The 15,040-nt window shown below is 39.7% G+C and overlaps 1 protein-coding gene across 1 annotated transcript in view; it reads left to right on the top strand.

The window, feature by feature from the left end:
* Positions 1 to 15,040, top strand: part of DCHS2 (dachsous cadherin-related 2) — a 220,853-nt gene that overhangs the window by 105,967 nt on the left and 99,846 nt on the right. The window contains exons 2-3 of the mRNA XM_074951108.1: positions 158 to 349; positions 13,369 to 13,600. Coding sequence (XP_074807209.1) covers positions 158 to 349; positions 13,369 to 13,600 — 424 coding nt within the window. The remainder of the gene's footprint in view (positions 1 to 157; positions 350 to 13,368; positions 13,601 to 15,040) is intronic.

The raw sequence follows: 15,040 nt of genomic DNA, 5'->3' as shown, positions 1-15,040 counted from the left end.
CATTGGGATACCTTAAGTATTAGAGCCAATATATTAAATAAATACACTTTTAAAAAAAATAATAAAGACTTTGGCATCAAATATCCATAATAATTGAAATATTATTATGTAATAATAGTTTATCTAGTTTCATTTTGTTTTTATTGCTTCCCTGCAGGCCAAGGCAACAGATGCAGATGCAGGCCAGTTTGGTCATATCAACTATTTACTTTATGATGGATTCCATAACTATGAAAAATCTAAAGCATTCCGGATAGATCCACATACAGGACACATCTGTGTGTGTCAAGACATTGACAGGGAAAGGGATCCAGCCACTTACGATCTCTTAGTGAAAGCTACAGATGGGGTAAGTTTCACCCTGGAATATTACTCAACTTGTGAGCATGTTTTGTATTTTGAGCACAAATATAAAGTTTTAACAAGGGAGGGAAGTTTTTAATATGTTTATATGGCAGTTGAGAGGACCAGCCTGCAGTCTCTGTAGACTACGCTGGATGCTTGCAGGCTTTGTTGGCTGGGGTATATGGAACATATGCCTCAAGAATATCTGTTGAAGGCTGTGCTCTGTGGCCAACTCAAGAACTGCCCATGATGCAGAGGAAGGCCAAAGTTCCAATACAGTAACAAGGCCAAGCAGGGTCTCAAGAAATTCAGCATTCCCACTGACAACTTGAAGACACAACCCACAACTGCTCAGTCTGGAGAAGCTGGGTCAAGGCTGGTGCAGTCATCGCTGAGAGCCATCAGATAGTCCAGACTGAGGCCCACAGGTGAGCCAGGAAGCAGTGCGTGTTCCAACCACCATCTGGCGAGTGGACCTGTAGCAACTGTGGAAAGGTCTGCCATTCTCACACTAGGCTCTTCTCCCACACTGCTGTCAAGCACCATTTACGGACTGACTCTTCATGTTTCCTTTCATCTGTCAAGATGCTGGTTGGCCATGAATTTGGAAGTTGCAGAAATTTTAATTGGAAATAATGTATTACCCCTAAGGAAATAAAAACATTCTTGAACTAAATCAGAGAATAATAGAAAGTTATTAAAGTCTATGTGTAAATCATATTTTATCTTGCTTCAGATGGGTAAAAATAGTGCTGCTGAATAGATATGAAAATACATATATGTGTATGCAGTATCAAGATTAGATATATTAATAGTGGATACTTGATCTGGATGAGAGCATTGGCAGTCTCAAGAGTTTCACACATTTCCCTTTCATTTGGCTCAGAAGATTTGGGTTTTGCCAAAACTCTATGATTTTTCAAATAAAAATATAGTAAAAGAGGCTCGGATGGAAATGTTATATGTGTATTCTGATCAGATTAATGCCCCAGTGATAAAGTTTAAATCAGAATCATGAGAAATCTATAGGCACGCCAAAACTATAGACTCTTTCATTTTTGGATCAGTCTGTGATTTATCTTCTTTCAGGGAAATCTGATTTTTCAGAGGTTCTTGACTTGACTTTTAATTGTGGGAGCTCAGTGCTTTTAAAAATCAGATCCTAAGTTCCTCAAGTTGGCACCTAATATCCGTGTCCACTTTTCAAATGTGCTTTAGTATATATCAGAGCTGGTACTGAGTCACCTTCCATGTCCACTGCTGAGTTACTGTAGCATGCACCTCCTCTTGGCCCCTTAGAGTATGTCTTCATTGCAAAAAAAAAAAAAGGGGGGGGGAGGGGTATGTGCTTAACTCATGATTGCTAAACTGTATTAATTAATGTCAGTTAAAATAGCAATGAAGATATGGCAACTGAGGTAGCCCAGATTAGCAGCTTGATTTAGGGTATGTCTACACTGCAGCTTGGAGGTGTGATTCCCAGCTCAGGTAGACAGATTTATGCTAGCTCAGCTCAAGCTAGCATGCTAAACATAGAAGTGTGGACACTGCAGCACTGATAGTGGCTCGGGTCAGGTTAGGTGCCTGAGTCCAAGCCTGCCCAGCTGACTAGGTCTGAGCTTCGATGGCTAGTCCAAGCTGCTGCCTGTGCCACAACATCCACATTGCTTGAGCTGAGCTAATGAGTCTGGCTGCCTGCTCAGTGAATCACACCTCCCAGCTGCAGAGTAGACATACTCTTAAAGTGTTCAGGGGAGGCTGGGATTGAACTGCAGCTGCTAACGTGAATTAAAAGCCAAGCTGCTGTGTCCTCACTGCAATTTTAACCTGAGTTAACAACCTGAGTTAAGAACAAACTCCCCTTTCCTCCCCCTCCCCCCCGAGTGAAAACGTAGCCTTAGTGCTTATTTTCAATGCTTGGGCAGGCGCATGAGTGATAGATGTTAGCTGTGGAGTTAGCTGTGGAAGAGGGATTTGGCAAAAGAAGAGAGAAATAAATGGAAAAAGTTGGGAGAAGAGCGAAGGGTCATTGGTAGTGACAAAGGGAGGGAAGGAAGGAAGGAAGAAAGAAACTGAGAAGGTTAAATAGACAATGAAGAGGAGGAGGAGAGTGAATTTTCCAGGTGGTACACTGCTTATTTTACAAATGAAATGGTGCAGTAGAACTATCAGTTTCTTTCACCCTGTTTGTTTCTTCTCTATGACTTGATTTCTGAGCCTGGCTGCCTTTTTTCATATTTGCCTTTTTAGAAGCAGCAATGGGAGAAAAAGAACTGCTCAGAAGTGACCACAGGGAGACGAGTGTAAAAAGTAGCACCTTAGAGGCTAACAAATTTATTTGAGCATAAGCTTTTGTGAGCTACAGCTCACTTCATCGAATGCATTCAGTGGAAAATACAACGAGGAGATTTATATACACACAGAACATGAAAAAATGGGTGTTATCATACACACTGTAAGGAGAGTGATCACTTAAGATGAGCTGTTATCAGCAGGAGAGCGGGGGAGGGGAGAAAACCTTTTGTAGTGATAATCAAGGTGGGTCATTTCCAGCAGTTAACAGCAATCCATCGGTGATCTTCCTGAAAACACCATCCTTGCCACTATGGATGTAGAAGCCCTCTACACCAACGTTCCACACAAAGATGGACTACAAGCCGTCAGGAACAGTATCCCCGATAATGTTACAGCAAACCTGGTGGCTGAACTTTGTGACTTTGTCCTTACCCATAACTGTTTTACATTTGGGGACAATGTATACCTTCAAATCAGCAGCACTGCTATGGGTACCCGCATGGCCCCACAGTATGCCAACATTTTTATGGCTGACTTAGAACAACGCTTCCTCAGCTCTCGTCCCCAATGTCCCTACTCTACTTGCGCTATATTGATGACATCTTCATCATCTGGACCCATGGAAAAGAAGCCCTTGAGGAATTCCACCATGATTTCAACAATTTCCATCCCACCATCAACCTCAGCCTGGACCAGTCCACACAAGAGATCTACTTCCTGGACACTACGGTGCTAATAAGTGATGCTCACATAAACCCCACGCTACTGACCGCTGTGCTTACCTACATGCCTCCAGCTTTCATCCAGACCACACCACACGATCCATCGTCTACAGCCAAGCTCTACGATACAACCGCTTTTGCTCCAACCCATCAGACAAACACCTACAAGATCTCTATCGAGCATTCTTACAACTACAATACCCACCTGCTGAATTGAAGAAACAAATTGACAGAGCCAGAAGAGTACCCAGAAGTCACCTACTACAGGACAGGCCCAACAAAGAAAATAACAGAACGTCACTAGCCATCACCTTCAGCCCCCAACTAAAACCTCTCCAACGCATCATCAAGGATCTACAACCTATCCTGAAGGACGACCCATCACTCTCACAAATCTTGGGAGACAGGCCAGTCCTTGCCTACAGACAGCCCCCCAACCTGAAGCAAATACTCACCAGCAACCACACATCACACAACAGAACCACTAACCTAGGAACCTATCTTTGCAACAAAGGCCGTTGCTAACTGTGTCCACATATCTATTCAGGGGACACCATCATAGGGCCTAATCACATCAGCCACACTGTCAGAGGCTCATTCACCTGCACATCTACCAATGTGATATATGCCATCATGTGCCAGCAATGCCCCTCTGCCATGTACATTGGTCAAACTGGACAGTCTCTACGTAAAAGAATAAATGGACACAAATCAGATGTCAAGAATTATAACATTTATAAACCAGTCGGAGAACACTTCAATCTCTCTGGTCACTCGATTACAGACCTAAAGGTCGCAATATTAGAACAAAAAGACTTCAAAAACAGACTCCAACAAGAGACTGCTGAATTGGAATTAATTTGCAAACTGGATACAATTAATTTAGGCTTGAATAGAGACTGGGAGTGGATGTGTCATTACACAAAGTAAAACTATTTCCCCATGTTTATTTCCCCCCCCCCCCCACCTCCCACCGTTCCTCAGACGTTCCTGTTAACTGCTGGAAATGATCCACCTTAATTATCACTACAAAAGGTTTTCTCCCCCCCCCCCCGCCACTCTCCTGCTGTAATAGCTCATCTTAAGTGATCACTGTCCTTACAGTAAGAAAAGGAGTACTTGTGGCACCTTAGAGATATACAGTATGCATCCGATGAAGTGAGCTGTAGCTCACGAAAGCTTATGCTCAAATAAATTGGTTAGTCTCTAAGGTGCCACAAGTACTCCTTTTCTTTTTGCAAATACAGACTAACATGGCTGCTACTCTGAAGAGTGTAAAAAGTGCCTCTGTTAAACTGATACTGTGACCGGGGTGCTAGTGGGGAGCCAGCTGTGGTCACTCAGTTAGGGTGAACTGCAAAGAATGGGGCATACAATCCCCATAAAGCTGGTGGATATTCCAATACCTAGATTTACCAAGCCAGCATAAAACAGCTTCTTTATTACTCATTAGTTACTTAGAAGTCCAAACAACACAGTTCTCTTAAAGTGATCCAGCCTCAGTCCTCCATCCAGGTACCCACATTAAATATGATGAAAATTTCTGTAAATCTTATTTCGTCATATAAAAGAAAAGGTTCTACCAATCCCAAAGGATTGGACACATTACCTCCCAGGTTAATGAATATTTCATGTCTTACCCAAATACATGCTACAGCCAAATCTTATTAACTAAACTAAAATGTATTAAAAACAAGAGAGTATGGTTAAAAGATCAATATACATTCAGGCATGAGTTCAATTCATTTAGGTGCAGATTCATAGCAGAGATGGTGAGCTTTGTAGTTGCAGAGTTCCTTTAGAATTCAGTTCATAGGTTATAGGCCAATGTCCGAATATCATATTCAGGGTATACCAACAAAACTAGGACCTCAGTCTTGCTACTCAAACTTCCCCTGAAGAAGCTGAAGCAGATCTGAGAGGACAGAATCAGGATCCAAGGATCTTTTATACAATTTCATGTCTTTTGACAAGTTGGAATTCCTCAGGAAACAAAAGGTAATTAGGATGACTTTGAAGGAGGTCCATCACTGGTACTTAGCTATACAAATTAACATAAGGCCATTTCCTTGTTCCTCCACCATTCACAGTACATTCCAAAGAGAGATGAATACAGAGATATCCCGTGTTTACAATTCATTTACATGATAGGATGTTCTTTTGACCTCTGAATTATTAGAATACAGCATGGGGGGGGGGGCGACGACGACTGTTGATTACATTTCAGAGTAGCAGCCATGTTAGTCTGTATTCGCAAAAAGAAAAGGAGTACTTGTGGCACCTTAGAGACTAACATTGTCGACGCTACTCATACATATGTAAATACACAAAAACACAAACATTATCTCCCAACATGTCTTTTGAGGGTTATTTATTTTGCAGGATGTTTAAACCCTTTCTAGCCATGCATCACAGATAGCCATGAGTAAAGCTGGGTGAAATTTTTCAGTTAAATTTTTTTCTCCAAAAAATGCAGATTTGGGTTGATTGATTTCATGAATTTGTGCCTGTTTCAGCAAATAGTTTCAGTTGATACAAACATTCAGAAAACTAATCACTTTAATTTTTCAGGCTAGATTCACAATGGGATTTAGGTGCCCTTTACAAAGCTGAGGATGATATGGTGGTGACCTTCTTATAGTCCGGTGGTTAGGGCTCTCATCTGGGAGACCTAAATTCTTGTCTGTACTGAAACAGGAATTTGAACCCAGGTCTTCCCCTCCTCCCAGGTGAATTCCCTAGGCACCACACTATTGGCTATTTTGGGATGAGTCACTCTCAACATCTCCGATTGAAGCTGTTCCACTTTTTCATAGAGAGAGAGTGTGAGAATGGCCCTGTAGCGCTGTAGTTGGGGCACTCACCTGAGAGGAGGGACACCACAGTCCAAGTTCCTGTGCCAGTGAATAATTATTTATAGAAAGTGAAAGAGCCCCCACTCCTCAATCCTGGTGCCATATAGCCTGGTGGTTAGAACACACCTGAGAGAGGGGAAGACTTTGGTTCAACTCCTGCTCCAGAATGGGGATTGAAGCTGGGTCTCTCACATCCAGAAGTGTCCCAAACATTAGGTAAAAGGGAATCTAGCTCTTCATTTCCTTTTATTAAACAAAAGGTGGAAAATACCTGAAATTGAAATGAAATGTTTCATTTTGGGTCAATTGAAGCATTTAGTTTGACCCAAAACAAAATTTTGCAGATTATTTTGATTTGCTGAATATTTTGAAAACTTTTTCGGTTCGACCTGAACTGATTTAAAAAATAAATAAATTCAGAACTGCTAATGAACTGAAAAATAAGTTATTAAGCCAGCTCTACTTATGAAACCTAATCCTTCTGTCATGAAAGCTAGTGACAGAACTCTCATTGATATCATTGGGGGCAAGATTGGGTGCAGTATTACTGTAAGTTGAAAAACAGCAAAGAAATCCAACAAATGTTACACACAATCCCCCCTTCTAGTTTGCTGAATTATTGAACTTACATATTTAAACGTTTCAGTACAAAAGTTAAGTCATACATGTGACACGTACCTCATTTTGAGAGACGCCTCTCATTTTAGTCCCTAAGTTGTCTACATGTTTGGTATTCCCCCCCCACACTTTTATTATCGAAAATTACTTACATCAGAACTGTTGTAAGTAAGGTTATAGAAAGGAACGAATCCCATAGCACGTGCATGAATAATTTTTGTGGTGTTCATTTTGGGGTCTTTGTCACACATGATCCTCCGTAACGGACCTTTGCAGATTGAGAGCTGTCTGTGCAGTAACATCAATTCTCTCATACATCACATACTGTATATCCTTAGGTATATATTTAGAGTCAGACTGTACCAGTAAACCATAACTCTAAATACAGCTGTGGTATGTAGCCACGACTTCCGAGGAAAGCTCCAGGAGGTATTGTGCTTTAATGAGGAACTATGTCTCCTGGAGTTTTTGTGGATAGCAGATGCCGTGCTACCACTTAAGCATGCAGCACATTTTCCCCTCTCTAGCCAGCCCATTTGTGGCTGGTGGTGGCGCTGCCTCCTCCCTTTTCCTTTTGTGGTTGCTTTTGCCTCTGGCTGCTAGTTTAAAAAAGCAGCATGTATCCTCCAGAGACCACAGACTTGTGATTGTGGCTGGTCCCTGAGTGGGAGGGAAGCAGAAAGAGGGAGAAAAGCACATCAGCCCTCCTCTCACATGAACCTGCACAATGCTCAGCCACAGTTTGGCTCTAAATAGTGAAACAAGTGATTAGAAGTAATACATTTGTGTAATATGGACAAGTTAATGATATTAGAAGACGCTTAATTTAGTGGATTTCCTGTTTTTTTCTGTGCTTAAAATGCAATGTTAAAGTTATAATTCTCTTTCCACCTGCAAACCTCCATTTTTTAGGTGTGTTTGAGTTACTAGTGAACTAAAAACATCTTGAACTGCTGCAAGAGTATAATGATTTTCATTCTCAAATAACACAAAAACAGGTGAAGGCATTTCCCTCAGGAAACCTTCCAAAATGTTTCAGCTGTAGGTTGAGACCAGGCATGGAAAATGTCAATCTCAATGGTGAGTTTTTCAGAAAGAGAATATGAAAAACAGGAATTTTAATGAAAGGTCTAACATAGCCTTAAAGGTAACCAAGACAGGGGAATAAAATTGTATGCCCTTTTTTTGCTTTTTAAAGATATGCGAACAAAGCCTGATACGTTTTAATGTTCTTGTTTGGTTTTCCTTTGTTTATCATTTACAATAAGAATGCAATGCAATAAGAAATTCTGTGTTTTGTTTTCCCTGGATTGGATGGAGGTTTGTTTATACCCATGGTGGTACACCTAGCAATACATATGGTTGTACAATGAGGCATTAAAATAAACTCAGCTGCAAGTATGAAACAATATCGAGTTTTTAAAAAGTGTGTATATGTTTTTAGTGTTGTACAGTTACACTCTGATCAAGCCTTATTGCTAATCAAAATACATAGTCCCATCCTTTTGTGTGCTCGCTTGCGTTATTTACATGATGTCCAACAGTTTGGTGTTCTACTTCATCCAAACAAACAGTGGTCCATACAGTTGCTAGAGGATACCTACCATAGTATTAGAAAATTTAATTGTAGGGTTGCTGAGATAGAATCCTTCTCTATCTGCACTACTAATGTACTTATCACTGTAGTGCATAGGCAGCAGTTATAAAACTGAAAATCTTATGACTTCTGTGTAAAGGAGATACAGGTTATTCTTTTAAAGTACATTAAAAAGTTTATAAAATTAAGAAACACATTCTTTCCACATCTTTATTTGTTTAGTTCCAATTTAATTGGTTTTGTCTTCCCGTTCTGTTTGAACACTTGTTCCTCTGAAAGATTGAAAAGACTAGCCCTTTTGCCTGTATTTTAAAAACAGTTTCAAAATCAAATCTTTTCTGCAGAAATTGCATTTGCAGGGAGTCAAGGACAAAGCATTTTAACCACGATGCTTTTAAAGAAATCACTTCTAATTACACATGGAAGCACATCTGCTGAATATGAAGGTGCAGTTACATAACTGATTATGATGAAAATTGAGTTGTATGCTCAGAGATGATTACCCCTCTAGTCCACTCAGAATGGTCTGTTTTCTTATTTATGCAGATGAAATTGTAAATTCTTTGCTATTAAGCACAATCTTTTGAAAATTAGAAGTAAATGCAATTGACAGTTTTTACAAATGTAAATCTTAAGGAAGAAAGAGAATGAGCATCATATATGGTGTATGCTCTGACCTTATTGTCAAGGAACACTTGATACATAACATTATAAAGAACAATGTTGATACTATCCATTTATTCAGGAATTTTAGAAATATGTGTTGTTTGCTTCATTGCATAAAATGGCTTGCAAGGTATATTGTTACCTGGTAGCACCTTTGACATACTGTGGGATAAATATGTATCCTTGACAATTCTTAAATCAGATCATTTTTAATAATCCCGCCACTGTTTGCTCAGGCCAAATTGCCATTCCTGAAATGAGGATTCCAATGGGAGCTTTATCTCAGAAAGGAGTAGAGGATTAAACCTCAAAATTATCAAATTCATAAGATATTGGTAAACATTATAAAACATATGTCATTTACCTGATAAACTAAAATGGATCTAAACTGGGTGATTATATATGATACTTAGGCGTGTTATTAAAAAGGAGTCATTTAGCTAATAAAATGCTATAACATAATGGAAATGTCTATGAAAGCCCTTCAAATAATATTGGCTATGTGTTGAGTGGTCAATTTTTAATCAACACCAAAAGCAGTTGGATCAGTTCAACATTTAAAACTTTCCCAATGCTTCTTGGTATTTAGATGTATTCTGATGAACGTGTGATGATACTGCTGAAACTCGAAATGGCTTTCCTACTATGTGTTGTGTATAGAGAGAGACTTAAGCTTGTTGTCTCTTTCTTGTGTTTTAGCAGATACATGTAACTGCTACCAATATTCTTCTCTTTTTTTTTAGTTAAAGCAGTTACTGTAATACGCAAAGTGCCCAGTTCAGCACTCCTTTCTCGGGCAAAATTCCCATTGAAGTTAAAGCTTTTGAAATTAGTGGCTAATTCTATTCCTTCCTTGCCCTACTACAGCATTACAACTTAAAAACTGCATAAACATATTTCAAAGAAAATAAAATCTGTGTTCAAGTCTTGAGAACCTGTATATAACCTTTCAGTCTGGAACAACATTTTAGTGGAATCTTATATCCCAGCACGTTGGAGGCTATAATTGAAATCCTGTCAGATTCTTATGCAGTCTTACAATGTAAACAACAAAAATGCAGCTGTTCTACATAACATCATAGGTATTTGTTAAGCAGTAGAATCTCTTCTGTCAAGAAAGTAGTATTATTTATATTTGAAAAATGGTTCGAGAGGTTTATAGTTAGCTCCATGTTTTTACACAGACTGGATGTTGCTAGGGAAAAGAAAGTCTCCAGTTATGGTAATTTCAGCTCTGTAGCAGTATATCATGTTCATTGTTTGTTCCACAAGTAACAAAATTTCAGAATCACAACAATGTGACTTGTACCCAACTTTATTGCCATTCCATCAATCAGCACAATTGTAGTTAAAAGGTTATTTAAGCATTTGAGAGACGTGAAGTTATATGAGCAATATTTCTAGAATACAAAGGCAAAATGAACAACAGTGTTCTGCTGTTGCTTGAAATATGTTTTAACAAATGTAATTTTCTTTCAACAATGGGCATGCTTAAATCAGTCTTCATTTCCTGGATAATCAACTGTCATGCTTGTCTCTGAACAGATAAAGGAGCATATTCATGTGGTTAGAAATAGCAGCCGTTTGTTCCCAGTCACTAGGGGTCTTTCTCAAAAATTACCACTGCCAGGGTAACCTTAAAGAAATTCTACTGCATCAAAACAAGAAGGGTTGCATGTCATCCATTATACTGGGTGATGACAATAGTAGAGCCTCTCTTCACTTGTGTCTAATGGATATGCTTCAGGGTCAGGAAAAGGAGGCACTGGCTCTTCAACAACAGTGGTTAGCATAAGGACAGAGAGGAATGAGGTAGACCAGCCGTTACATGCCCCTATCTCATGACCCACCCTTCTAAAAATATTTCAGAATTGACCTCCCCCTAAAAAAGATTTTACAGTCTAACTCCTTAAAATGAACTACTTAGGTTGGAGAATGAAATGTCTGCATTTTTCCTTAGCAGTCAAGAACACAGATTGGGTCAAGTGATTTAAAATTAATCTCCATAATACTTTGCTGTTTTTAAACTCCTCCCACCTTTTCCCCCTTTCCCATATTTTTCCTTCCTTCTCCTCCCACCGCCCCAAAAAAGAAAACCCGACAGCACCAAATGGGTGGGGGATAAGGATTCCATTTGCAAACTAATCTCCACCTGTGGACTAAACTCTTTTAACTTTGCTTGTGGGTTCAGGATTCAGTTTATTGTAAGAATACTGCAAATAAGTAATTTTTCATTACTTTACTTAATTTTCCTCATACATTTAAACTAAGGTTCCTCACAACAGTGTCATGATATTGTCAGTGCCAGGCTATAGAGACAACATGACTGTGTGAAAAAAATATGGAAAAATGAAAGCCTCAGTGAGAAAATTTACAGATGTTGATGGATTTATTTATTGTATCTCAGCAATTCAGTACAAGTCTATAGAGTCAACAGACCAAAGATCGAATGCAGTTTTTTTGAGCTTGCTACTGCACTGTAGTGCAAATCCCAAATGCAGAACTCTGCCTGAGTAACTGGACTGCACTCTGGACAGTTTTGTGAAGGCCAAAAAATTTTTCTCAATAAATGAGGCACACAGTGGTGCATGCAGAAATATACGTCTAAGTTGCACCCATGGTTCCTGTGGCATCACGCATAAATTCAGAATTGCTAAACATAGCTTGCCCTTTGTTCATGCCAGTATCCAATTTTTGTGTGTGCAGTCTCTATAATTACTTACTCAACTTACATGTACACATTTTTTGTGCATAACTCTTTGAAAATCAAACTCTGTATCCATAGATTGTCTTATTCCATCCGTGTTGTAATGTACTGTCAAGGGCATGTGCAGAAATCTGTATATCCCATCATTCCACTGCCACACAATTGACTTCGTGCTACAGAACTGTGCTACAGAATCTCAGCTTTGTTAAAATTATGTTTTAGCCTTTATGGCTGTAGAGAGAACCTTGAAAATGTGAACCAAAGCTAAACTGATACAGTAGTGCTTTCCTACATCTATAGGAAGTCTAAAACAAAAGTGCTGAGAGGTGAATGACTGTGCATCTCAGTCACGGCTCTATGGCCTCCATGATTCTGCAGCTACAGAATTCATTTTTTTCCAAAATGGCACAAAATTCCATTTTTTTGCTATGGAATTTACCATATTGCCATTTTTCTGTAGTTCTGCCTTGCTCAGACTGGCCTGCAGCTGCTGCTTTCTCTTCAGCCTTCCCCACAAGGTCCAGTTAATAACCAGTGTATGCTCCCTGTATTGTTCCATGGAGCCAGTGCAAGAGTTTGGATTCTAGCCAGGGTGTGTGAGAGGCAGAAGTGTAAGCCAAGTGGAGAATAGCATAGCAGCCCAGTCTTGAGGAGCTGGGGAGATGAGTTAGTGACGACAGCTGCAAAGCCCACCATCCCCCTCCACACCCCCTCCACCGCCAGATGCACAGGGACAAAAGGAGGTCCAAGGTCCAGGATGTGGAGTCAGGCTTCCGGGAAAGCCTAGCAAAAAAACTATGCTCAAAAGTAATTGTCTATTATTTGAACATACTCACTGATGTAAAATTATGAGCCATAGTTGTGTGTGTTTGTGTGGGAAATGGGAATGGATAGTATTTCATGTCGGTAGACTAAATTAATGTTGCCATGGAAGTTAGGGAATGGAATATAGAGGTTGCTCCTGCAGAATTTGATCCCATTGTGCCTCTGAGTACCCAAGGGGGTGGTGGGGGTGTGTGTGTGTGTGGGTGTGTGCTGGATGGATTGTCAGCACTGCCTGAAAGTGTGTTTCCCTTTAGAAGCTAGTCTGTAGAGGAAATGGGCCCTAACGCTAATACAACTAGTGGAGATTCTCTTTTCGTTCAAGTGCTAGAGGCATTTGTTCTTGAAGAAAAAGAGCCTGACCTTTATCTGTGAAGCCACAGAAAGTGTAATAGGTGATGACTGTGAAATCCTATGTGCCAAGACGTACAAGGGATTTACATGGATAATTCTTGTTAGAGTTAACAAAAGTTTTATACTTAAAGCTCATGTTCCTTCATGGGAGAACAGATCCCTTTGTGTACTGCAGTAGCTAGCACAGTGGAGCTGCATTAAAGATACTGTTAACTCCCTAAACTCAATTTTCTGGCTTTTATAGGTGCCCTTTAAATAGTTACTTTTAACAAATGTTTTTGTTCAGTTTAATTGTAGATTGTTTTATATTCTAGCAATGCATTGAGGCATGTATTTGTTTAACTGTAACTGACTTTGATTTTTACTTTCTTCTGGTTTATTCAACAGGGTGGGCTAAGTGCCCAAGCTTTTGTTCGTATTGAGATAGAGGACATTAACGATAATCAACCTATTTTCGACCCAGCCAGCTATGTGACAAGCATCAGTAGTCATACTCACCCAGGAACAGAGATCATCAATGTCGTTGCCACAGACAGGGATTCGGGGATATATGGAGTTGTGACATATGAGCTTGTTCCAGGAGAGTTTTCTTCCCTTTTCACAGTGGATACTTCTTCAGGTACAGTATGTGTGTGTGACACAGAAATTATAAGACACACCATGTCACCCTTTTTCTTTGAAACTTGGTTTCTTTGTTTAGAATCAAGTCATAAAATCAAAACTTACATCCTGTGGCATATGTGCAAGATATTTTCTTTGTTTTTTGTTTGTTTTTTGTGAGCAAATGTTAAATGACCTTTGCATCTACTGGAATAAATAGATCTCTAGAATGTATGTCACAGAAAGTGGAATGAGAAGTAGCTGATGTCATTTCTCTAGCATTTTAAATTGGAAACTAGAGCATTTTGGCCATGCATTAGTTGTGCACTAATTACTTTATACAGTATGTTAATGCTTAGAACACTAAAGACTTATCCTGAGTGCTTTTTATTGAGGGACAGTTAGTCTCTCTCCCTCCTCACCAACAAGGAACCTCTTCTTCTAGACTTTTGCTCCCTCCAGGACTTCTATCAAATAAGACCCTTACTTATAACCTTCCAGAGTGTGCCACAACAAATTTCTCAGCATGCTGGCAGTATCATGCTACCCACCAGTCTCTCTACTTGACTCCACTGTCAGCTTCATGAGTATCCTTTCGTGCTCCTTACTTCCTGACCTGACCTTCTCCCCGATTCTGACTTCTGGCTTGAGGGAGAGGTCTGGATCCCACACCTGCGCCCTGAGTCACACTAGGAGTGTAAGCCAAGGCAAGAAGGCATTCTTGATAGGGTCAAAGCAAGTCAGGATGAACTACTTCTAAGAGTCTTTAATGCACCTTGCCTTCACAGAAGTCGCTCTTTTACCACTGCCAAAACAGCAGACCCTGATGGTTTTTTTGTAATCCTGGGAAACTCGGTGCCTATTGAATTAAATACCAGGGGCATAACCAATGCCCAAAGTATACCAGATGTTCAATATTTGGCTTTTAATATTTGGAAACTAAACCAGAACTACAGTTCAACTTGAAATCTAGTATACATATACTACCAGGAATATAGCCTGATAGTATTATTTCCTGATAGTCTGCCATTTAAGATTAATTAACTTTGTCATAGGGGATTATTTCATGTGTTTTAATAATTTTGCTGTGTGTGTGTGTGTATTAGCTGTTTGGCATGGAAATCATCATAAGGAAATACTCTGTTCTCTCAGAATGATGCCTATTTGCATCCTGTGACCTAACACCTAAAATATTCTGATGAACAGAAGAAACTAATCTTCTTAGGAAGTTGGCCTGCTTATCTTGGCTATTTCATAATTTACTTTTACCGTGGACCTTAACTGCCTGTCAAATCAGTCCCTCTAGGGCATAACTGATGCCAAAAAATATATAGGTCAATCAATAATCAGGGAACTGGATCTCCACAATCATTTAACCGATTGTTTCAAAACTGCATCAGTGGCTTGTCAGAGAGAGCCCCGGTAGGTTACTCAAGAAGAATCGGCTTTACAGTATGCC

Source organism: Natator depressus, chromosome 4 (assembly GCF_965152275.1).
Source record: "Natator depressus isolate rNatDep1 chromosome 4, rNatDep2.hap1, whole genome shotgun sequence".
Taxonomy (NCBI): Eukaryota; Metazoa; Chordata; order Testudines; family Cheloniidae; genus Natator; species Natator depressus.
This window is presented reverse-complemented; position numbering and strand designations above follow the sequence as displayed.